Source organism: Salmo salar, chromosome 02 (genome assembly GCF_965601325.2).
Source record: "Salmo salar chromosome 02, fSalSal1, whole genome shotgun sequence".
Classification (NCBI taxonomy): domain Eukaryota; kingdom Metazoa; phylum Chordata; class Actinopteri; order Salmoniformes; family Salmonidae; genus Salmo; species Salmo salar.
In genome coordinates this window covers 27,237,715-27,263,274 of record NC_138292.1, presented here as the reverse complement: position 1 = coordinate 27,263,274, position 25,560 = coordinate 27,237,715, and the positions used below count along the sequence as shown (strand labels likewise).

At 47.0% G+C, this 25,560-nt stretch overlaps 1 protein-coding gene across 1 annotated transcript; it reads left to right on the top strand.

The window, feature by feature from the left end:
* Positions 1–974: 974 nt before the first annotated feature.
* Positions 975–25,236, top strand: LOC106595311 (IgGFc-binding protein). Its single transcript, XM_082969136.1, has 39 exons — positions 975–1,076; positions 1,569–2,795; positions 3,006–3,346; positions 3,465–4,038; positions 4,131–4,735; positions 4,898–5,468; positions 5,625–6,223; positions 6,315–6,858; positions 7,020–7,216; positions 7,444–7,582; positions 7,730–8,055; positions 8,174–8,747; positions 8,840–9,444; positions 9,607–10,177; positions 10,334–10,932; positions 11,024–11,567; positions 11,729–11,925; positions 12,153–12,291; positions 12,439–12,764; positions 12,883–13,456; positions 13,549–14,153; positions 14,316–14,886; positions 15,043–15,641; positions 15,733–16,276; positions 16,438–16,634; positions 16,862–17,000; positions 17,148–17,473; positions 17,592–18,165; positions 18,258–18,862; positions 19,025–19,595; positions 19,752–20,350; positions 20,442–20,985; positions 21,147–21,343; positions 21,550–21,688; positions 21,834–22,162; positions 22,283–22,856; positions 23,001–23,602; positions 23,724–24,285; positions 24,473–25,236. The coding sequence occupies exons 1-39, from the start codon at positions 1,031–1,033 to the stop codon at positions 24,898–24,900; spliced, it is 18,003 nt and encodes a 6,000-aa protein (XP_082825262.1). The 5' UTR covers positions 975–1,030; the 3' UTR covers positions 24,901–25,236.
* Positions 25,237–25,560: the final 324 nt, after the last annotated feature.

Here is a 25,560-nt window from a genome sequence, read left to right as displayed (position 1 = left end):
TTAAAAAAATCTTGTTTATAAGGAAAAATACTATGTAATAGTTTGGTTAGTGTCACGGTTGTCGTCGGTGAAGGAGGACCAAAACGCAGCAGGTATGTGCAGGCTCATCTTGATGTTTATTTGCTTTCAAAATGAACGTACAAAAATAACAAAACACGAATGATCAACAAAAACAGTCTGGTAAGGCACAAGGCGAAACACAGAACAATCTCCCACAAAATACAAGACAAACACACCCAACTAATATAGGACTTCCAATCAAAGGCAACACCAAACAGCTGCCTTCAATTGGAAGTCCAACCCCAATTAACTCAACATAGAACCAGACACACTAGACTAAACATAGAAATACCTAAACATAAACCAAACCCGGAAATACTAAATCAAACACCCTTTTAACAAACACACCACCCCGAACCACATAAAACGAATACCCTCTGCCACGTCCTGACCAAACTACAATACTAATTAACCCTTATACTGGCCAGGACGTGACAGTTAGATGGAAACTTTAGTCACACAATTGTCAATATATGCATTACAGTCATGCATACGCTATGTTGACTTAATTAGTACGGTAATTCAATATTTTGTCAAGGATGTGTTTTTTTTATCCATCCTCTTCACAATATAAAACACCCTCTCATCCCTCCCTGTCTGTTATATCCTTCATGGTCCCACCAACAGGTAAAGTATGGACATCAGATCAGTCTTTTGCATTAGAAATATTGTTGAATATTATCAGTTGAAGACCAAATTATTACGGAGGTGAAAGTGAATCGAAATAAACTATTTCCTGTCTTTGTAGATGCATGTACAATGTATTAATGCAAGCTCATTTATATTTACAAAATATTTATGTAATTTATTGATGGATATAAATGAATTAAAGTAAATGCATTTAATATGAATTATATATGTTTTCTCTCCTGTCAGTAGCTACTCTATAATCTAATCTAAAACAAAACTGATTTAGTTTTTACATCCATTTTCCATGTAATTTGTTGACTGTGCATTTTAGTTTCCAGCCATGGGGACAACTTTCCTGCTTTGTGTGGCTGTCACCCTATTCATAGGTAAGAATCACAGTTTACCTTTCAATATTCCATGTCATGTAATCACTACAAGAATTGAGCAAGTTGATCATTTATTATTATCTAACATTATGGGTAAACATAAACAAACAGTAGCTTGGCAAATGAAATCTTTCTAGCCTCCTCTAATTAGATAGTACATTTATGTTGTTTGTTCTGCAGGGCACACTATATAGACATGTAATACTGGTTATAAAGCTATGCAGGTGGAAGTGACAGCATGTGTATTGTTATGTACACAAAAATAAATTCTATACGATTATGTCATTCAAGCAAAAACAAATGATTTTGTGCCTTACTAAATTAACACTTGACAGTCAGTGAATTCAGCAAGAGCAGTCGGAGCAAGACAATTGTACTGTATTTAAGCTACAGTATATGTTTCATTATTACATTTATATTACAGTACCCAAATTGTTGCGAAAAGAATGCAGGTGCTCTTCTGTAAAATTGTCTTTCTCCTTTACGTTTTAGTGGTCAGCGGATCATGCCCAGTGGGGCGGGAGTTCATTACTGCCTTTATGCCTAACTATTTGCTGAGCTACCATAATGATCAGAGACTTCAACTGGCCATTACCACACAGGATTATCCAGCTATTGTTAAAATTCAGGTCAATGCAATCGGCTTCTCCACCTCAGTGACAATAGAGAAACAGAACACCAAATGGATCGGCATACCTGGTACCGCTGAAATTGGGGGTCCAGGAGCTTCCACCAAAACAGTGCAGGTCACCTCCAACTCTGACATCTCGGTGGTGGCCTTCAACTACAAGTTCTCGACTGGAGACAGCAGTGTGGTCTTCCCAACTGACCAGCTGGGTACTGACTATGTGGTCTTCACCCCCGATGAGGGTCCAAGCAACATTCACAAGCTTATGTCTATTGTCAACGGCAAAGAGCCCAACAAGATCACAATCATCCCTGTCTCCAACATGAATCTCAGTGGCGTGGATTCCTGGAAGCAAAGAAGGGCAATGATTGTTACCATGGAACCATACCAGGTCAACCTCTACCAAAGCTACACCACTTTCACTGGGACCAGGGTAAAAGCCAAGCACCCTGTGGCAGTCCTGGGAGGACACGAGTGCGTCGCAGATGGAGGCCGCTGCAATCACGTCTACGAACAACTGCTACCAGTACAGAGCCTCTCCACCAATTACCTGGTTCCTTCCATGCACATGACCCATTCAACAGACTTTGTCAACATTGTGGCCTCAGAGGACAACACTCTAGTGAAGATCTTTGAGGGAAAGGTATCCACTGCTAAACAGCTGAATGAGGGGCAGGCGTATGTGGTTTCTGTCCAACCCAAAAATCCACTGATCATCAAAAGTGATAAGAAGGTCATGGTGATGTACTTCAGCAACAACAAGCCTTACGATCCGTTCCTCACCAACATCCTCCCAACGTCTGATCTGGCCAACGAGTGGTCGGTGGACACGCAGAGCAAATTCGAGAGCACGTTGGTCATTGTCTCCGAGGGGGAAGGGATCAACACCGTTAAAGTCTGTGAGAAAAATTATTGTGTGAAATCTATCCAATGGACATCATTCAACTCAGACCCTAAGTACATGTGGGTAAATATTCCATTGGGAGAGCAGCAACAGCATTTCTCCATAAAAGGCGACTCCCTCATGGCTGTTTACGTTTATGGTGGCATGCCAAGAGACGGCTACGCTACAACAGGAGTATGTTCGAAAGGTACGCTGTTTAATTGACACATCCACTTAAATGGCCTATCAACTGCCCCTCAATACCTCCCTGTTAAAGAGGACAACTCTTTAACAATACAATGCAACGCAACACATCACAATGCAACGCAACACAAAAAAACAAATCGCAACACAACACAACAAATGCACTGCATGAAAACAAGAGTTAGTCTTAAATGTTGCTTCTGTTCTCACTCAGGCACTACACCACCCACTACACCACCAGACCCCTGTGAGAACGTCAAATGCAGAGAAAAGGAAGAATGTACAAAGGGGGTATGTGTCCACATCTCCAAAGCAACCTGCAGGGCTGTGGGCGACCCCCACTACCTCACCTTTGATGGGGAGCGATTTGACTTCCAGGGCACCTGCTCTTATGTCATGGCCACGGTTGTTAAATCTGAACCTGGCCTCATCCCGTTCACTGTCCTGACCAAGAACAACCACAGAGGGAACAACAGGGTGTCTTTCGTAAGGAAAGTCTCAGTCACGGTCTATGGGCTGACTGTTGTGATCAGCACGCATAAAGGGAAGGTTGAGGTAAGTAACAAGAGACCAGAGGGAAATGATCAGGATTGGGGTTGGTTCCATGGTAAATTTGGTCAATCCAGGAGGTGAACTGAGTGGTTTTTCCATATGCTTATTGATCTTTTCTTAGGTGAATGGTGAGAATGTCTACCTGCCTGTGACCCTAGCCAGGGGGAACCTAACGGTGGTGTATAGTGGCAGCTATGCTGTTCTGAAGACAAACTTTGGCCTGAAGGTTATGTACGACTGGAACATGAAGTTCTACGTCACTGTCCCCAGCAGCTACTTCCGCACCCTGGGTGGGCTCTGTGGGAACTACAACGGGGATCGCAATGACGAGTTCACTAACCCCAAAGGTAACAAGGAACCCACAGTGGTGAAGTCTGCCCAGAGCTGGAGAACTGAAGACGGCGACTTGTTCTGTCATGATGACTGCCAAGGGGAATGTCCTAGCTGCACTCCGGCTCTCCAACAGAAATACAAGGAAGAGAAGTTATGTGGTCTCTTGGCCAAAAAAGATGGCCCATTCGCCAGCTGCCACAAGGTCCTGGACCCAGGCATGTTCATGGACAACTGTGTCTATGACATCTGCATCAATAAAGGCATCTATCAGTTCCTCTGTGAGAACATGAAAAGCTACAATGATGCCTGCTTGGCCGAGGGGGTCAAAATTAGCCCTGAGTGGAGGACAATCACTGGATGCTGTGAGTTTTCCTCTTTCCAGACATTTCATGCAGATTTTTAGATTGCACTTTTCACTATTATTTAAATCTATTTTCTCATTTCACATTTGCAGCACTGGAATGTCCGTCAAACAGCTACTACGAGGCATGTGGCACAGCTTGCCCTGCCTCTTGTTCAGATCTAGATGCCGAAGCAAAGTGCAAGGAACCCTGTGTGGAGACCTGTCAATGCAACAAGGGCTTTGTCCTCAGTGGAGACAAATGCGTCTCCAAGGAGAGCTGTGGCTGCTCTTATGAAGGACGATACTACCCGTCTGGAATGAAGTTCTGGGAAGATGACAAATGCACAAAGCAGTGTGAATGCAATCCAGGAACAGCCAAGGTTGAATGCAAAGCAACAGCATGCAAGAAGTCAGAGATGTGTGGCCAGCAGAGTGGTAAGAGAGATTGCTACCCAACATCTTATGCCACTTGCCAAGGTTCAGGCGACCCCCACTACCGCACGTTTGATGGCAAGAGGTTCGACTTCCAGGGAACGTGTACTTACGTTCTCTCCAAATTGGTCAGCAAAGATGACAAGTCTCTGGCGCCTTTTGAGGTGCTTGTAAAGAATCAGAATAGGGGGAGGAACACGGCAGTGTCTTACACAAAGACAGTCACCGTCATTGTCTTCAAAAACATCATCACCATGAGTAGGGACAACCCTGGCAAAGTATTGGTAAGCTACCTTAAAATGTTATCCATTCCAAATGAATGACACAATTGCATTCCGGGTTTACTTGGTCAATGAGCTTTTATGATTATACTACTTAATGAAAGAGGAAATATCAGGACAGTATCGTCCTTCGTGTTTCATTAACGTTTCTTTCTCTCTTCCCAGGTCAACAACCAGTATGTGAACTTGCCATTTGATGTAGAAGATGGCCAACTGTCCATCTTCCGCAGTGGGTATTTCGGGGTGGTGAAGACCAAATTTGGCCTGACACTGAAGTTCAACTGGAACAGCCACGTCTCCCTAACCCTCCCCAGCTCCTACTCAGACCTCATCGGAGGGCTCTGCGGAAACTGGAACGGCCAACGGAACGACGACCTCCTCAAACCAGACAAGAGCCCTGCCAACTCCTCAACAGTATTTGGGGACAGCTGGAAAGTGGGGAACGACCCTGGCTGCTCCAGCGACTGCAACGGCAAGAAGTGCCCCACCTGTGACCACAGCCTGATGCTTGATTACCAAACAGGGAAGTACTGCGGCAGGATCACAGACAAAAACGGTCCGTTCAAGCACTGCCACGCCAAGGTGGACCCCACAGAGTACTATGAGGACTGTGTGTTTGATATGTGTCTGTACCGTGGCCATGCCTCTGCCCTCTGTAACGCCCTCAGCACCTACACCACTGCCTGCCAGGATGCCCCTGCCAAGGTGGAACAGTGGAGGTCGGACAGCTTCTGTCGTAAGTAGTGCACAGACACACCTCATCAGATGTGTATTTCTAACAACAACTGTAACAATTATGGTCATTACAATAAGTCAGAAGTGGCTTGTCTAGCTAACAGCTCCTGGTTCCGACATTATTAAATTCTATCATGTTTGACCTAATGTGTTGTAGCATCTTCCTGCAAGGCCAAGAGCCACTATGAGGTGTGTGCCTCAGGCTGCCCCCAGACCTGCAGCAGCCTCAATGAGCCTGAGAGCTGTGAGAACTCCCTGTGCACCGAGGGCTGTGTCTGTGACGACGGCTTCATACTGAGCGACAGTGAGTGTGTGCCACTGGCTGAATGTGGCTGCGTTCACCAAGGCCAATACTACCAGATGGGCCAGGTGTTCTTCCCCAACGGCCAGTGCAAAGAGCGCTGTGTGTGTAAAAAGGATGGACACATGGAGTGTAATGTGAAGTTTGCCTGCGGTCCCAATGAGAAGTGCCAGGTCCAAGACGGGGTGCAGGCTTGTATACCCATGAGCACGGGCACCTGCCATGTGAGCGGGGCCAGGAGATTCCACTCGTTCGATGGCAACTGCTTCAGCCTACACGGGGACTGTGTGTACAAAATGTCGGAGGTTGTGGAGAAAGACGGATCGATGGCTCCATTTGTTGTGTCAGTGCAGCAGTTGACCAAGATGGATGATGCAATGGTCACCAGGAGGGTTGAAATACAGGCCTACAAATACAAGATATCTATGTCTCCCAGAGTTATATGGGAAATAACGGTAGTTTTCTGTCTTGATCTACTCATTTCAGTATTAAAAAGCAACACTTGATTCGAAAAACGGATGTTTTCAATCTTTCCTCCTTTCACAGGTGGATGACGTTGCAACAAATCTCCCACTGTCACTCGGAGATGGAAAGGTCAGGGCCTACCAGAACGGCATTAACATCATCGTGGTAACAGACTTTGGCTTGATGGTGACCTACGACACCGTTGCGGGCGCCATCATACAGCTTCCATCCACTTACAAAGGTGTTACCGGTGGTCTCTGTGGCAACTATAATGACAAGAAGGAGGATGACTTCCTGCTGCCCAGTGGGCTGCAGGAGTCGTCTGTGGAGAAGTTTGCAGCGGGGTGGTTAGTGGTTCAGGAAGGGGTCAAATGTCAGACAGGATGTGACGGTGGCTTGAAGTGTCCTCCCACCAGTGGACCCCCGCCGGCTTGTAGCATCATAAAGTCAACCAAGGGTCCATTTGCCCAATGCCATGCTGTTGTGCCACCACAAGAGCACTTTGAGGAGTGCATGAAGGAGGGAGAGGGTGGAGATGCCCTGTGCCGCCACTTACAGACCTATGTGACTTTCTGTCAGGCATCCGGTGGCCTTGTCAGCAGCTGGAGATCTGACCAGTTTTGTCGTGAGTGAATTTTGATATTGAAAGTTAATTGACCTTATCCTGGTTTATCTTAGTGTGCAATATTTTTCTGACCTAATGCTCTGCTGAAAAACAATTGAAGCTGAAGCTGATTTAAGTTTTTTGATAACATGCATCTCCTCCCATTTCCATCTGTCCTCTAGCTCTGACGTGTCCAGCTAACAGTCACTATGAGTTGTGTGCCGACACCTGTTCTTCCACCTGTGACTCTCTCAGTGAGTCTCCCAAATGCCCACTATGCCAGGAGGGCTGCCAGTGTGACGACGGCTTTGTGTTTGATGGTGGCAAGTGTGTCCAACTGGAGAACTGTGGCTGTGTGGTTGATGGACACTATTACAAGGTGATTACTGATTTATTGACAATAAATTGCCATTTCATATCCCAAAAATGCAATAATATCCTAAAGTCATTTTTACAATTATAGGCCTATATCTGTTCTACGCTAAATGCAAATATATATAATCAATCTCTATCCTTGGTAAATATTTATTGTTTACAATCATCCTATGGTTTCCACCATAGTATAAACACTCAATGATATCACTGATATGTTTTGCTGGTTTTCAGTCTGGCCAGTCTGTGATGCTTGGCAACTGTTCTGAGACCTGCAGCTGTGCAGCAGGAGTGTTCACCTGCAAGAACTCACAGTGCAAAGAGGGTCAGAAATGTGGGTTGAAGAATGGAGTCATGGACTGTTACAGCACAGGTAAAAAAACATTAATAATAATGCAACCCAACAGATATGGCTTTGTGTTAGTACATTTGGATGTGGAATTTTGGACTTTGTTGATGTTTCTATTTTGATATTGTAATGAGCAAGCTATGTTAACATCTCTAATACCCATTTTGTCAGACCCCTGTGAGGACACTGAGTGCCGTGAGAAGGAAAACTGTGTGGTGAAGAACAATAAGGCGGTATGTGTGGCCCAGTCCAAGGCCACCTGCAGGGCTGTGGGCGACCCCCACTACCTCACCTTTGATGGGGAGCGATTTGACTTCCAGGGCACCTGCTCTTATGTCATGGCCACGGTTGTTAAATCTGAACCTGGCCTCATCCCGTTCACTGTCCTGACCAAGAACAACCACAGAGGGAACAACAGGGTGTCTTTCGTAAGGAAAGTCTCAGTCACGGTCTATGGGCTGACTGTTGTGATCAGCACGCATAAAGGGAAGGTTGAGGTAAGTAACAAGAGACCAGAGGGAAATGATCAGGATTGGGGTTGGTTCCATGGTAAATTTGGTCAATCCAGGAGGTGAACTGAGTGGTTTTTCCATATGCTTATTGATCTTTTCTTAGGTGAATGGTGAGAATGTCTACCTGCCTGTGACCCTAGCCAGGGGGAACCTAACGGTGGTGTATAGTGGCAGCTATGCTGTTCTGAAGACAAACTTTGGCCTGAAGGTTATGTACGACTGGAACATGAAGTTCTACGTCACTGTCCCCAGCAGCTACTTCCGCACCCTGGGTGGGCTCTGTGGGAACTACAACGGGGATCGCAATGACGAGTTCACTAACCCCAAAGGTAACAAGGAACCCACAGTGGTGAAGTTTGCCCAGAGCTGGAGAACTGAAGACGGCGACTTGTTCTGTCATGATGACTGCCAAGGGGAATGTCCTAGCTGCACTCCGGCTCTCCAACAGAAATACAAGGAAGAGAAGTTATGTGGTCTCTTGGCCAAAAAAGATGGCCCATTCGCCAGCTGCCACAAGGTCCTGGACCCAGGCATGTTCATGGACAACTGTGTCTATGACATCTGCATCAATAAAGGCATCTATCAGTTCCTCTGTGAGAACATGAAAAGCTACAATGATGCCTGCTTGGCCGAGGGGGTCAAAATTAGCCCTGAGTGGAGGACAATCACTGGATGCTGTGAGTTTTCCTCTTTCCAGACATTTCATGCAGATTTTTAGATTGCACTTTTCACTATTATTTAAATCTATTTTCTCATTTCACATTTGCAGCACTGGAATGTCCGTCAAACAGCTACTACGAGGCATGTGGCACAGCTTGCCCTGCCTCTTGTTCAGATCTAGATGCCGAAGCAAAGTGCAAGGAACCCTGTGTGGAGACCTGTCAATGCAACAAGGGCTTTGTCCTCAGTGGAGACAAATGCGTCTCCAAGGAGAGCTGTGGCTGCTCTTATGAAGGACGATACTACCCGTCTGGAATGAAGTTCTGGGAAGATGACAAATGCACAAAGCAGTGTGAATGCAATCCAGGAACAGCCAAGGTTGAATGCAAAGCAACAGCATGCAAGAAGTCAGAGATGTGTGGCCAGCAGAGTGGTAAGAGAGATTGCTACCCAACATCTTATGCCACTTGCCAAGGTTCAGGCGACCCCCACTACCGCACGTTTGATGGCAAGAGGTTCGACTTCCAGGGAACGTGTACTTACGTTCTCTCCAAATTGGTCAGCAAAGATAACAAGTCTCTGGCGCCTTTTGAGGTGCTTGTAAAGAATCAGAATAGGGGGAGGAACACGGCAGTGTCTTACACAAAGACAGTCACCGTCATTGTCTTCAAAAACATCATCACCATGAGTAGGGACAACCCTGGCAAAGTATTGGTAAGCTACCTTAAAATGTTATCCATTCCAAATGAATGACACAATTGCATTCCGGGTTTACTTGGTCAATGAGCTTTTATGATTATACTACTTAATGAAAGAGGAAATATCAGGACAGTATCGTCCTTCGTGTTTCATTAACGTTTCTTTCTCTCTTCCCAGGTCAACAACCAGTATGTGAACTTGCCATTTGATGTAGAAGATGGCCAACTGTCCATCTTCCGCAGTGGGTATTTCGGGGTGGTGAAGACCAAATTTGGCCTGACACTGAAGTTCAACTGGAACAGCCACGTCTCCCTAACCCTCCCCAGCTCCTACTCAGACCTCATCGGAGGGCTCTGCGGAAACTGGAACGGCCAACGGAACGACGACCTCCTCAAACCAGACAAGAGCCCTGCCAACTCCTCAACAGTATTTGGGGACAGCTGGAAAGTGGGGAACGACCCTGGCTGCTCCAGCGACTGCAACGGCAAGAAGTGCCCCACCTGTGACCACAGCCTGATGCTTGATTACCAAACAGGGAAGTACTGCGGCAGGATCACAGACAAAAACGGTCCGTTCAAGCACTGCCACGCCAAGGTGGACCCCACAGAGTACTATGAGGACTGTGTGTTTGATATGTGTCTGTACCGTGGCCATGCCTCTGCCCTCTGTAACGCCCTCAGCACCTACACCACTGCCTGCCAGGATGCCCCTGCCAAGGTGGAACAGTGGAGGTCGGACAGCTTCTGTCGTAAGTAGTGCACAGACACACCTCATCAGATGTGTATTTCTAACAACAACTGTAACAATTATGGTCATTACAATAAGTCAGAAGTGGCTTGTCTAGCTAACAGCTCCTGGTTCCGACATTATTAAATTCTATCATGTTTGACCTAATGTGTTGTAGCATCTTCCTGCAAGGCCAAGAGCCACTATGAGGTGTGTGCCTCAGGCTGCCCCCAGACCTGCAGCAGCCTCAATGAGCCTGAGAGCTGTGAGAACTCCCTGTGCACCGAGGGCTGTGTCTGTGACGACGGCTTCATACTGAGCGACAGTGAGTGTGTGCCACTGGCTGAATGTGGCTGCGTTCACCAAGGCCAATACTACCAGATGGGCCAGGTGTTCTTCCCCAACGGCCAGTGCAAAGAGCGCTGTGTGTGTAAAAAGGATGGACACATGGAGTGTAATGTGAAGTTTGCCTGCGGTCCCAATGAGAAGTGCCAGGTCCAAGACGGGGTGCAGGCTTGTATACCCATGAGCACGGGCACCTGCCATGTGAGCGGGGCCAGGAGATTCCACTCGTTCGATGGCAACTGCTTCAGCCTACACGGGGACTGTGTGTACAAAATGTCGGAGGTTGTGGAGAAAGACGGATCGATGGCTCCATTTGTTGTGTCAGTGCAGCAGTTGACCAAGATGGATGATGCAATGGTCACCAGGAGGGTTGAAATACAGGCCTACAAATACAAGATATCTATGTCTCCCAGAGTTATATGGGAAATAACGGTAGTTTTCTGTCTTGATCTACTCATTTCAGTATTAAAAAGCAACACTTGATTCGAAAAACGGATGTTTTCAATCTTTCCTCCTTTCACAGGTGGATGACGTTGCAACAAATCTCCCACTGTCACTCGGAGATGGAAAGGTCAGGGCCTACCAGAACGGCATTAACATCATCGTGGTAACAGACTTTGGCTTGATGGTGACCTACGACACCGTTGCGGGCGCCATCATACAGCTTCCATCCACTTACAAAGGTGTTACCGGTGGTCTCTGTGGCAACTATAATGACAAGAAGGAGGATGACTTCCTGCTGCCCAGTGGGCTGCAGGAGTCGTCTGTGGAGAAGTTTGCAGCGGGGTGGTTAGTGGTTCAGGAAGGGGTCAAATGTCAGACAGGATGTGACGGTGGCTTGAAGTGTCCTCCCACCAGTGGACCCCCGCCGGCTTGTAGCATCATAAAGTCAACCAAGGGTCCATTTGCCCAATGCCATGCTGTTGTGCCACCACAAGAGCACTTTGAGGAGTGCATGAAGGAGGGAGAGGGTGGAGATGCCCTGTGCCGCCACTTACAGACCTATGTGACTTTCTGTCAGGCATCCGGTGGCCTTGTCAGCAGCTGGAGATCTGACCAGTTTTGTCGTGAGTGAATTTTGATATTGAAAGTTAATTGACCTTATCCTGGTTTATCTTAGTGTGCAATATTTTTCTGACCTAATGCTCTGCTGAAAAACAATTGAAGCTGAAGCTGATTTAAGTTTTTTGATAACATGCATCTCCTCCCATTTCCATCTGTCCTCTAGCTCTGACGTGTCCAGCTAACAGTCACTATGAGTTGTGTGCCGACACCTGTTCTTCCACCTGTGACTCTCTCAGTGAGTCTCCCAAATGCCCACTATGCCAGGAGGGCTGCCAGTGTGACGACGGCTTTGTGTTTGATGGTGGCAAGTGTGTCCAACTGGAGAACTGTGGCTGTGTGGTTGATGGACACTATTACAAGGTGATTACTGATTTATTGACAATAAATTGCCATTTCATATCCCAAAAATGCAATAATATCCTAAAGTCATTTTTACAATTATAGGCCTATATCTGTTCTACGCTAAATGCAAATATATATAATCAATCTCTATCCTTGGTAAATATTTATTGTTTACAATCATCCTATGGTTTCCACCATAGTATAAACACTCAATGATATCACTGATATGTTTTGCTGGTTTTCAGTCTGGCCAGTCTGTGATGCTTGGCAACTGTTCTGAGACCTGCAGCTGTGCAGCAGGAGTGTTCACCTGCAAGAACTCACAGTGCAAAGAGGGTCAGAAATGTGGGTTGAAGAATGGAGTCATGGACTGTTACAGCACAGGTAAAAAAACATTAATAATAATGCAACCCAACAGATATGGCTTTGTGTTAGTACATTTGGATGTGGAATTTTGGACTTTGTTGATGTTTCTATTTTGATATTGTAATGAGCAAGCTATGTTAACATCTCTAATACCCATTTTGTCAGACCCCTGTGAGGACACTGAGTGCCGTGAGAAGGAAAACTGTGTGGTGAAGAACAATAAGGCGGTATGTGTGGCCCAGTCCAAGGCCACCTGCAGGGCTGTGGGCGACCCCCACTACCTCACCTTTGATGGGGAGCGATTTGACTTCCAGGGCACCTGCTCTTATGTCATGGCCACGGTTGTTAAATCTGAACCTGGCCTCATCCCGTTCACTGTCCTGACCAAGAACAACCACAGAGGGAACAACAGGGTGTCTTTCGTAAGGAAAGTCTCAGTCACGGTCTATGGGCTGACTGTTGTGATCAGCACGCATAAAGGGAAGGTTGAGGTAAGTAACAAGAGACCAGAGGGAAATGATCAGGATTGGGGTTGGTTCCATGGTAAATTTGGTCAATCCAGGAGGTGAACTGAGTGGTTTTTCCATATGCTTATTGATCTTTTCTTAGGTGAATGGTGAGAATGTCTACCTGCCTGTGACCCTAGCCAGGGGGAACCTAACGGTGGTGTATAGTGGCAGCTATGCTGTTCTGAAGACAAACTTTGGCCTGAAGGTTATGTACGACTGGAACATGAAGTTCTACGTCACTGTCCCCAGCAGCTACTTCCGCACCCTGGGTGGGCTCTGTGGGAACTACAACGGGGATCGCAATGACGAGTTCACTAACCCCAAAGGTAACAAGGAACCCACAGTGGTGAAGTTTGCCCAGAGCTGGAGAACTGAAGACGGCGACTTGTTCTGTCATGATGACTGCCAAGGGGAATGTCCTAGCTGCACTCCGGCTCTCCAACAGAAATACAAGGAAGAGAAGTTATGTGGTCTCTTGGCCAAAAAAGATGGCCCATTCGCCAGCTGCCACAAGGTCCTGGACCCAGGCATGTTCATGGACAACTGTGTCTATGACATCTGCATCAATAAAGGCATCTATCAGTTCCTCTGTGAGAACATGAAAAGCTACAATGATGCCTGCTTGGCCGAGGGGGTCAAAATTAGCCCTGAGTGGAGGACAATCACTGGATGCTGTGAGTTTTCCTCTTTCCAGACATTTCATGCAGATTTTTAGATTGCACTTTTCACTATTATTTAAATCTATTTTCTCATTTCACATTTGCAGCACTGGAATGTCCGTCAAACAGCTACTACGAGGCATGTGGCACAGCTTGCCCTGCCTCTTGTTCAGATCTAGATGCCGAAGCAAAGTGCAAGGAACCCTGTGTGGAGACCTGTCAATGCAACAAGGGCTTTGTCCTCAGTGGAGACAAATGCGTCTCCAAGGAGAGCTGTGGCTGCTCTTATGAAGGACGATACTACCCGTCTGGAATGAAGTTCTGGGAAGATGACAAATGCACAAAGCAGTGTGAATGCAATCCAGGAACAGCCAAGGTTGAATGCAAAGCAACAGCATGCAAGAAGTCAGAGATGTGTGGCCAGCAGAGTGGTAAGAGAGATTGCTACCCAACATCTTATGCCACTTGCCAAGGTTCAGGCGACCCCCACTACCGCACGTTTGATGGCAAGAGGTTCGACTTCCAGGGAACGTGTACTTACGTTCTCTCCAAATTGGTCAGCAAAGATAACAAGTCTCTGGCGCCTTTTGAGGTGCTTGTAAAGAATCAGAATAGGGGGAGGAACACGGCAGTGTCTTACACAAAGACAGTCACCGTCATTGTCTTCAAAAACATCATCACCATGAGTAGGGACAACCCTGGCAAAGTATTGGTAAGCTACCTTAAAATGTTATCCATTCCAAATGAATGACACAATTGCATTCCGGGTTTACTTGGTCAATGAGCTTTTATGATTATACTACTTAATGAAAGAGGAAATATCAGGACAGTATCGTCCTTCGTGTTTCATTAACGTTTCTTTCTCTCTTCCCAGGTCAACAACCAGTATGTGAACTTGCCATTTGATGTAGAAGATGGCCAACTGTCCATCTTCCGCAGTGGGTATTTCGGGGTGGTGAAGACCAAATTTGGCCTGACACTGAAGTTCAACTGGAACAGCCACGTCTCCCTAACCCTCCCCAGCTCCTACTCAGACCTCATCGGAGGGCTCTGCGGAAACTGGAACGGCCAACGGAACGACGACCTCCTCAAACCAGACAAGAGCCCTGCCAACTCCTCAACAGTATTTGGGGACAGCTGGAAAGTGGGGAACGACCCTGGCTGCTCCAGCGACTGCAACGGCAAGAAGTGCCCCACCTGTGACCACAGCCTGATGCTTGATTACCAAACAGGGAAGTACTGCGGCAGGATCACAGACAAAAACGGTCCGTTCAAGCACTGCCACGCCAAGGTGGACCCCACAGAGTACTATGAGGACTGTGTGTTTGATATGTGTCTGTACCGTGGCCATGCCTCTGCCCTCTGTAACGCCCTCAGCACCTACACCACTGCCTGCCAGGATGCCCCTGCCAAGGTGGAACAGTGGAGGTCGGACAGCTTCTGTCGTAAGTAGTGCACAGACACACCTCATCAGATGTGTATTTCTAACAACAACTGTAACAATTATGGTCATTACAATAAGTCAGAAGTGGCTTGTCTAGCTAACAGCTCCTGGTTCCGACATTATTAAATTCTATCATGTTTGACCTAATGTGTTGTAGCATCTTCCTGCAAGGCCAAGAGCCACTATGAGGTGTGTGCCTCAGGCTGCCCCCAGACCTGCAGCAGCCTCAATGAGCCTGAGAGCTGTGAGAACTCCCTGTGCACCGAGGGCTGTGTCTGTGACGACGGCTTCATACTGAGCGACAGTGAGTGTGTGCCACTGGCTGAATGTGGCTGCGTTCACCAAGGCCAATACTACCAGATGGGCCAGGTGTTCTTCCCCAACGGCCAGTGCAAAGAGCGCTGTGTGTGTAAAAAGGATGGACACATGGAGTGTAATGTGAAGTTTGCCTGCGGTCCCAATGAGAAGTGCCAGGTCCAAGACGGGGTGCAGGCTTGTATACCCATGAGCACGGGCACCTGCCATGTGAGCGGGGCCAGGAGATTCCACTCGTTCGATGGCAACTGCTTCAGCCTACACGGGGACTGTGTGTACAAAATGTCGGAGGTTGTGGAGAAAGACGGATCGATGGCTCCATTTGTTGTGTCAGTGCAGCAGTTGACCAAGATGGATGATGCAATGGTCACCAGGAGGGTTGAAATACAGGCCTACAAATACAAGATATCTATGTCTCCCAGAGTTATATGGGAAATAACGGTAGTTTTCTGTCTTGATCTACTCATTTCAGTATTAAAAAGCAACACTTGATTCGAAAAACGGATGTTTTCAATCTTTCCTCCTTTCACAGGTGGATGACGTTGCAACAAATCTCCCACTGTCACTCGGAGATGGAAAGGTCAGGGCCTACCAGAACGGCATTAACATCATCGTGGTAACAGACTTTGGCTTGATGGTGACCTACGACACCGTTGCGGGCGCCATCATACAGCTTCCATCCACTTACAAAGGTGTTACCGGTGGTCTCTGTGGCAACTATAATGACAAGAAGGAGGATGACTTCCTGCTGCCCAGTGGGCTGCAGGAGTCGTCTGTGGAGAAGTTTGCAGCGGGGTGGTTAGTGGTTCAGGAAGGGGTCAAATGTCAGACAGGATGTGACGGTGGCTTGAAGTGTCCTCCCACCAGTGGACCCCCGCCGGCTTGTAGCATCATAAAGTCAACCAAGGGTCCATTTGCCCAATGCCATGCTGTTGTGCCACCACAAGAGCACTTTGAGGAGTGCATGAAGGAGGGAGAGGGTGGAGATGCCCTGTGCCGCCACTTACAGACCTATGTGACTTTCTGTCAGGCATCCGGTGGCCTTGTCAGCAGCTGGAGATCTGACCAGTTTTGTCGTGAGTGAATTTTGATATTGAAAGTTAATTGACCTTATCCTGGTTTATCTTAGTGTGCAATATTTTTCTGACCTAATGCTCTGCTGAAAAACAATTGAAGCTGAAGCTGATTTAAGTTTTTTGATAACATGCATCTCCTCCCATTTCCATCTGTCCTCTAGCTCTGACGTGTCCAGCTAACAGTCACTATGAGTTGTGTGCCGACACCTGTTCTTCCACCTGTGACTCTCTCAGTGAGTCTCCCAAATGCCCACTATGCCAGGAGGGCTGCCAGTGTGACGACGGCTTTGTGTTTGATGGTGGCAAGTGTGTCCAACTGGAGAACTGTGGCTGTGTGGTTGATGGACACTATTACAAGGTGATTACTGATTTATTGACAATAAATTGCCATTTCATATCCCAAAAATGCAATAATATCCTAAAGTCATTTTTACAATTATAGGCCTATATCTGTTCTACGCTAAATGCAAATATATATAATCAATCTCTATCCTTGGTAAATATTTATTGTTTACAATCATCCTATGGTTTCCACCATAGTATAAACACTCAATGATATCACTGATATGTTTTGCTGGTTTTCAGTCTGGCCAGTCTGTGATGCTTGGCAACTGTTCTGAGACCTGCAGCTGTGCAGCAGGAGTGTTCACCTGCAAGAACTCACAGTGCAAAGAGGGTCAGAAATGTGGGTTGAAGAATGGAGTCATGGACTGTTACAGCACAGGTAAAAAAACATTAATAATAATGCAACCCAACAGATATGGCTTTGTGTTAGTACATTTGGATGTGGAATTTTGGACTTTGTTGATGTTTCTATTTTGATATTGCAATGAGCAAGCTATGTTAACATCTCTAATACCCATTTTGTCAGACCCCTGTGAGGACACTGAGTGCCGTGAGAAGGAAAACTGTGTGGTGAAGAACAATAAGGCGGTATGTGTGGCCCAGTCCAAGGCCACCTGCAGGGCTGTGGGCGACCCCCACTACCTCACCTTTGATGGGGAGCGATTTGACTTCCAGGGCACCTGCTCTTATGTCATGGCCACGGTTGTTAAATCTGAACCTGGCCTCATCCCGTTCACTGTCCTGACCAAGAACAACCACAGAGGGAACAACAGGGTGTCTTTCGTAAGGAAAGTCTCAGTCACGGTCTATGGGCTGACTGTTGTGATCAGCACGCATAAAGGGAAGGTTGAGGTAAGTAACAAGAGACCAGAGGGAAATGATCAGGATTGGGGTTGGTTCCATGGTAAATTTGGTCAATCCAGGAGGTGAACTGAGTGGTTTTTCCATATGCTTATTGATCTTTTCTTAGGTGAATGGTGAGAATGTCTACCTGCCTGTGACCCTAGCCAGGGGGAACCTAACGGTGGTGTATAGTGGCAGCTATGCTGTTCTGAAGACAAACTTTGGCCTGAAGGTTATGTACGACTGGAACATGAAGTTCTACGTCACTGTCCCCAGCAGCTACTTCCGCACCCTGGGTGGGCTCTGTGGGAACTACAACGGGGATCGCAATGACGAGTTCACTAACCCCAAAGGTAACAAGGAACCCACAGTGGTGAAGTTTGCCCAGAGCTGGAGAACTGAAGACGGCGACTTGTTCTGTCATGATGACTGCCAAGGGGAATGTCCTAGCTGCACTCCGGCTCTCCAACAGAAATACAAGGAAGAGAAGTTATGTGGTCTCTTGGCCAAAAAAGATGGCCCATTCGCCAGCTGCCACAAGGTCCTGGACCCAGGCATGTTCATGGACAACTGTGTCTATGACATCTGCATCAATAAAGGCATCTATCAGTTCCTCTGTGAGAACATGAAAAGCTACAATGATGCCTGCTTGGCCGAGGGGGTCAAAATTAGCCCTGAGTGGAGGACAATCACTGGATGCTGTGAGTTTTCCTCTTTCCAGACATTTCATGCAGATTTTTAGATTGCACTTTTCACTATTATTTAAATCTATTTTCTCATTTCACATTTGCAGCACTGGAATGTCCGTCAAACAGCTACTACGAGGCATGTGGCACAGCTTGCCCTGCCTCTTGTTCAGATCTAGATGCCGAAGCAAAGTGCAAGGAACCCTGTGTGGAGACCTGTCAATGCAACAAGGGCTTTGTCCTCAGTGGAGACAAATGCGTCTCCAAGGAGAGCTGTGGCTGCTCTTATGAAGGACGATACTACCCGTCTGGAATGAAGTTCTGGGAAGATGACAAATGCACAAAGCAGTGTGAATGCAATCCAGGAACAGCCAAGGTTGAATGCAAAGCAACAGCATGCAAGAAGTCAGAGATGTGTGGCCAGCAGAGTGGTAAGAGAGATTGCTACCCAACATCTTATGCCACTTGCCAAGGTTCAGGCGACCCCCACTACCGCACGTTTGATGGCAAGAGGTTCGACTTCCAGGGAACGTGTACTTACGTTCTCTCCAAATTGGTCAGCAAAGATGACAAGTCTCTGGCGCCTTTTGAGGTGCTTGTAAAGAATCAGAATAGGGGGAGGAACACGGCAGTGTCTTACACAAAGACAGTCACCGTCATTGTCTTCAAAAACATCATCACCATGAGTAGGGACAACCCTGGCAAAGTATTGGTAAGCTACCTTAAAATGTTATCCATTCCAAATGAATGACACAATTGCATTCCGGGTTTACTTGGTCAATGAGCTTTTATGATTATACTACTTAATGAAAGAGGAAATATCAGGACAGTATCGTCCTTCGTGTTTCATTAACGTTTCTTTCTCTCTTCCCAGGTCAACAACCAGTATGTGAACTTGCCATTTGATGTAGAAGATGGCCAACTGTCCATCTTCCGCAGTGGGTATTTCGGGGTGGTGAAGACCAAATTTGGCCTGACACTGAAGTTCAACTGGAACAGCCACGTCTCCCTAACCCTCCCCAGCTCCTACTCAGACCTCATCGGAGGGCTCTGCGGAAACTGGAACGGCCAACGGAACGACGACCTCCTCAAACCAGACAAGAGCCCTGCCAACTCCTCAACAGTATTTGGGGACAGCTGGAAAGTGGGGAACGACCCTGGCTGCTCCAGCGACTGCAACGGCAAGAAGTGCCCCACCTGTGACCACAGCCTGATGCTTGATTACCAAACAGGGAAGTACTGCGGCAGGATCACAGACAAAAACGGTCCGTTCAAGCACTGCCACGCCAAGGTGGACCCCACAGAGTACTATGAGGACTGTGTGTTTGATATGTGTCTGTACCGTGGCCATGCCTCTGCCCTCTGTAACGCCCTCAGCACCTACACCACTGCCTGCCAGGATGCCCCTGCCAAGGTGGAACAGTGGAGGTCGGACAGCTTCTGTCGTAAGTAGTGCACAGACACACCTCATCAGATGTGTATTTCTAACAACAACTGTAACAATTATGGTCATTACAATAAGTCAGAAGTGGCTTGTCTAGCTAACAGCTCCTGGTTCCGACATTATTAAATTCTATCATGTTTGACCTAATGTGTTGTAGCATCTTCCTGCAAGGCCAAGAGCCACTATGAGGTGTGTGCCTCAGGCTGCCCCCAGACCTGCAGCAGCCTCAATGAGCCTGAGAGCTGTGAGAACTCCCTGTGCACCGAGGGCTGTGTCTGTGACGACGGCTTCATACTGAGCGACAGTGAGTGTGTGCCACTGGCTGAATGTGGCTGCGTTCACCAAGGCCAATACTACCAGATGGGCCAGGTGTTCTTCCCCAACGGCCAGTGCAAAGAGCGCTGTGTGTGTAAAAAGGATGGACACATGGAGTGTAATGTGAAGTTTGCCTGCGGTCCCAATGAGAAGTGCCAGGTCCAAGACGGGGTGCAGGCTTGTATACCCATGAGCACGGGCACCTGCCATGTGAGCGGGGCCAGGAGATTCCACTCGTTCGATGGCAACTGCTTCAGCCTACACGGGGACTGTGTGTACAAAATGTCGGAGGTTGTGGAGAAAGACGGATCGATGGCTCCATTTGTTGTGTCAGTGCAGCAGTTGACCAAGATGGATGATGCAATGGTCACCAGGAGGGTTGAAATACAGGCCTACAAATACAAGATATCTATGTCTCCCAGAGTTATATGGGAAATAACGGTAGTTTTCTGTCTTGATCTACTCATTTCAGTATTAAAAAGCAACACTTGATTCGAAAAACGGATGTTTTCAATCTTTCCTCCTTTCACAGGTGGATGACGTTGCAACAAATCTCCCACTGTCACTCGGAGATGGAAAGGTCAGGGCCTACCAGAACGGCATTAACATCATCGTGGTAACAGACTTTGGCTTGATGGTGACCTACGACACCGTTGCGGGCGCCATCATACAGCTTCCATCCACTTACAAAGGTGTTACCGGTGGTCTCTGTGGCAACTATAATGACAAGAAGGAGGATGACTTCCTGCTGCCCAGTGGGCTGCAGGAGTCGTCTGTGGAGAAGTTTGCAGCGGGGTGGTTAGTGGTTCAGGAAGGGGTCAAATGTCAGACAGGATGTGACGGTGGCTTGAAGTGTCCTCCCACCAGTGGACCCCCGCCGGCTTGTAGCATCATAAAGTCAACCAAGGGTCCATTTGCCCAATGCCATGCTGTTGTGCCACCACAAGAGCACTTTGAGGAGTGCATGAAGGAGGGAGAGGGTGGAGATGCCCTGTGCCGCCACTTACAGACCTATGTGACTTTCTGTCAGGCATCCGGTGGCCTTGTCAGCAGCTGGAGATCTGACCAGTTTTGTCGTGAGTGAATTTTGATATTGAAAGTTAATTGACCTTATCCTGGTTTATCTTAGTGTGCAATATTTTTCTGACCTAATGCTCTGCTGAAAAACAATTGAAGCTGAAGCTGATTTAAGTTTTTTGATAACATGCATCTCCTCCCATTTCCATCTGTCCTCTAGCTCTGACGTGTCCAGCTAACAGTCACTATGAGTTGTGTGCCGACACCTGTTCTTCCACCTGTGACTCTCTCAGTGAGTCTCCCAAATGCCCACTATGCCAGGAGGGCTGCCAGTGTGACGACGGCTTTGTGTTTGATGGTGGCAAGTGTGTCCAACTGGAGAACTGTGGCTGTGTGGTTGATGGACACTATTACAAGGTGATTACTGATTTATTGACAATAAATTGCCATTTCATATCCCAAAAATGCAATAATATCCTAAAGTCATTTTTACAATTATAGGCCTGTATCTGTTCTACGCTAAATGCAAATATAAAGTGCAAATAAGATAATCAATCACTGTCCTTGGTAAATATGTATTGTTTACAATCGTCCTATGGTTACCATGTTTTGCTGGTTTTCAGTCTGGCCAGTCTGTGATGCTTGGCAACTGTTCTGAGACCTGCAGCTGTGCAGCAGGAGTATTCACCTGCAAGAACTCACAGTGCAAAGAGGGTCAGAAATGTGGGTTGAAGAATGGAGTCATGGACTGTTACAGCACAGGTAAAAAAGCATTAATAATAATGCAAACAAACAGATGGCCTTGTGTTAGTACATTTAGATGTGGAATTATGGACTTTGTTGATGTTCTTATTTTGATATTACTTTGAGCAAGATATGTTAACATCTCTAATTCACATTCTGTCAGACCCCTGTGAGGACTCTGTGTGCCGTGAGAAAGAGAACTGTGTGGTGATGAACAATAAGGCGGTGTGTGTGGCCCAGTTCAAGGCCTACTGCTGGGCGTTCGGTGACCCTCATTACTCCACATTCGATGGCCAGCCCTTCTCCTTCATGGGCACCTGCTCCTACATTCTGGTGAATACGACGGGCAAAGATCCCTCCCTGCCTCAGTTCAGCATCCTGACCAAGAACGAGCTGCGCGGCAACTCCGAGGGCTCCTTCGTCAAATCAGCCATCATAGACCTGAGTGGTCACAGGATCACCATTCTCAGTGGCCAAAGAGGGACAGTGGAGGTGGGTGGCTTCCAGTTATACTTGATACAGATTTTCCATGTTATAATTGAATGTAAGAATCCTCAATGCTCTCCATCCGCTTTAAGTCCTCTTTAAATCCTCATCTCTCTATCGTCTCAGATTGATGGCATTAGGTCTGACCTCCCTGTGAGTTTGGAGTCTGGCAGCATCAGAATCACAGAGTCTGGTATTCGAGGGACAATCCAGACAGATGTTGGCCTGGAGATCACTTTTGACTGGACCAGCCTCTTCATGGTGACCATCACCAGCAGTTACTACAACAACCTCGGTGGCATCTGTGGCAACTACAATGGTAACAAAGCAGATGACTTCACCACTCCCACAGGTGTGCTTTCAGCAAATACCACGGCGTGGGTGGCATCCTGGAGTGTTGCCGACGGTGACCCATTCTGCTGGCACGTCTGTAACAGCAACTGCCCCACGTGCTCAGATGCAGACCGGGCACTTTACACTGGACCACAGTACTGTGGTTTGATGACAGACGGCGGGGGCCCATTTGAACAGTGTCATAAGAAAGTGCCGGTGAAGGAGTTTGCCTTAGACTGCCTCTATGATGTGTGTCTGAATGAGGGTCGACAGGAGGTGTTGTGTGAGGCCTTGGCTAACTACGTGGCCGAATGTCAGCAGGCTGGGGCTGTAGTCTCACCACTGTGGAGAAAGGCCTCCAACTGCCGTAAGTACTCAGCTATAACAAAACATCACATTTAGGAACTCAGATCTCCTCAAATGTGTATAATGACACGATAGACCAAATTCTGCATTTGCAGAATGTATTAGGACTACATTTGTGATGTTTGTTTTTTCTCAACTCGAACAGCCCTGGCTTGCCCATACCACAGCCACTATGAGCTATGTGGCACTGCCTGCCCTGCTACCTGTGCCGATCTCAATGTCCCAGAGATCTGTTCCAAAGTCTGTGTGGAGGGCTGCCAGTGCGACAAGGGTTACGTGCTCAGCGGTGAACACTGTGTCGTCAAGGAGACAGGGTGTGGCTGTACACACAATGACCACTACTACCTGCCCGAAGAAACCTTCTGGGAGGGCAACACATGTCAGAGTAAGTGTGTGTGTGACGGAGCCACACAGAAGGTGGTGTGTATGCCCAGGAAGTGCAAGGCTAGTGAGCACTGTGCAGTGGTCAATGGGGTTCAGGACTGCTACCCCCTCAGCTTCAAGACCTGCTCAGCACAGGGGGACCCCCACTTCCGCACCTTTGATGGGAAGCGCTTCGACTTCCAGGGAAACTGTATCTACAAGCTGGCGGGCGTCTGCTCCAAAGATCCTGATCTGGAGAACTTTGAGGTGACTCTGGAGAACAACAACAGAGGCAGCACCAGAGTCTCCTACGCCAAGGTGGTGACTGTCATTGTGTTGGGAAGTAGTTACACCTTCACAGGTGATTATCACGGCAAAGTCCTGGTGAGTAACACAGGTCCTTCACTAGTTGTTGATATTAACTATTTTGTATAATATATTGTTTTGAAAAAAGAAATCACTCTTATGGAATTCCACTCTCTTTTTTCACTGGACTGTATTTTAGGTGAACAATGTCCTGACATCTCTGCCATACTACTCCAACAACACTGAGGTTCAGATCTACAGAAACAGACGTTTTGCTGTTCTGGAGACTCATTTCGGTCTCAAGGTCTCCTTTGACTGGTCCAGCGAGGTGAGGGTGAAGGTCCCGAGCACCTACCACAACGCCATCTGTGGTCTCTGTGGCAACCTCAATGACAACCCTGATGACGACCTGCTTCTGCCCAACGGGAAAAAGCCCATGAGTCCCAAGGAGTTTGGAAACAGTTACTGGGTAGCTGACGTACCGGGCTGCTCCCACGAGTGCAAAGATTGTTCCGTTGTAGACATCCCCCTTATAAAGCCCAAATATGTCAGCGCCTGTGATGTCATTGTGGATAAGAGTGGTCCCCTCAGAGACTGCATTGGTAGAGTGGAGTCTAATGAGTACAAAGAAGACTGCATCTATGACATGATACTCAACAACGGCCTACTGACGGCAGCCTGTGACATCATCACCAACTATGTAGAAGAGTGTCAGGAGAAGGGAGGGAAAATTGAGGCCTGGAGGAGTAAAGACTTCTGCCGTAAGTCCTCTGGTTTTGTATCACAAATGTTCAGGTTTATGATGAGTCGCAATTCATAAATTCTTTAAAACAGGAATCTGAGTAAAATAAGACTGCAAATTCTAAACCCTACATTTTAAATGAAATCCTGAAACTTTAAAATTATAACTGATTCCACAGACCTCTCTTTCTCCCTGTGTGTTTTCAGACCTCCCCTGTCCAGAGAACAGTGTCTACAGCCTCTCGGCCTCCGGGTGCCCGGCCACATGCTATTCCATGACCTCCGCCCCAGGATGCACCACTCCTCCAGGGGAGGGCTGTCAATGCAAACCTGGTTTCCTGCAGAGCGATGACAAGTGTGTTCATGTGAAGAACTGTGGCTGTCACCACAAGGGTCGCTACTTTGTGTCCGGCGAGGTCTTCTATAAGGAGGAGAACTGCCACCACCGCTGCAGCTGTAACTCCGGCGAGATGGCCTGTGAGGTGGCGCCCTGCGGTCCGAAGACCACGTGTGCGGTGGTGAAGGGGGTCAGGGGCTGTTACATTATCAGTAGCCCAGATTCAAACAACCAGTCATGGATTGAAAAACTCCTTAACAAATATGTCAAACCTGTACATGTCAAGTTTGGAGGCTAGAACATTTACATTTTAAAATAAGATCTCATGGCTCTAAAATATCCTTAAAAAGTGTCCCTTTCATGTCCTGGTTGTAGGCTAAAGCATTTCAACATAAAATCGAAAAATTCTCTTAAAATGACCTTCTGTATGTGATAACATATTCCGAACCATATAATGTTGTGAGGGATTATGAGTATTCATGCATGGAATTGTTATTGAACTCTATATTCATTCAAATTCAAATATAATCCCAGAGTTGTGTATTACTAAAACTCAGATCATCTCTGTACGCATGTATCTGTGTCTATCCTTTACAACTTTCAAAAGCCAAATAATAAACATATAGCAGCAAAATGAGTCTGTGTCATCTGTTTATCCAGCATTTAGTAGTAATGGTGGAATTACTACAGTTTTGGTAACTGTAATAACTCATACCCTCTCAAGTAATTCATTCAAACAAAACTGTTGAGTTTATTAATCTTGAAGTATATGTCATGCCATATTGTATACTGCCTCTGCTCACTGAAAAAAAGACAATCCCCTTACATTGATGCCTTTTTGCAAATCCAATTAGTTTTCACGTTGATTCAATGTCATAATATAGATTTCTGGGGGTTGAAATGACATGGAAACAATGTTGATTCAACCAGTTTTTGTCCAGTGGGTGTTATTGCAAAA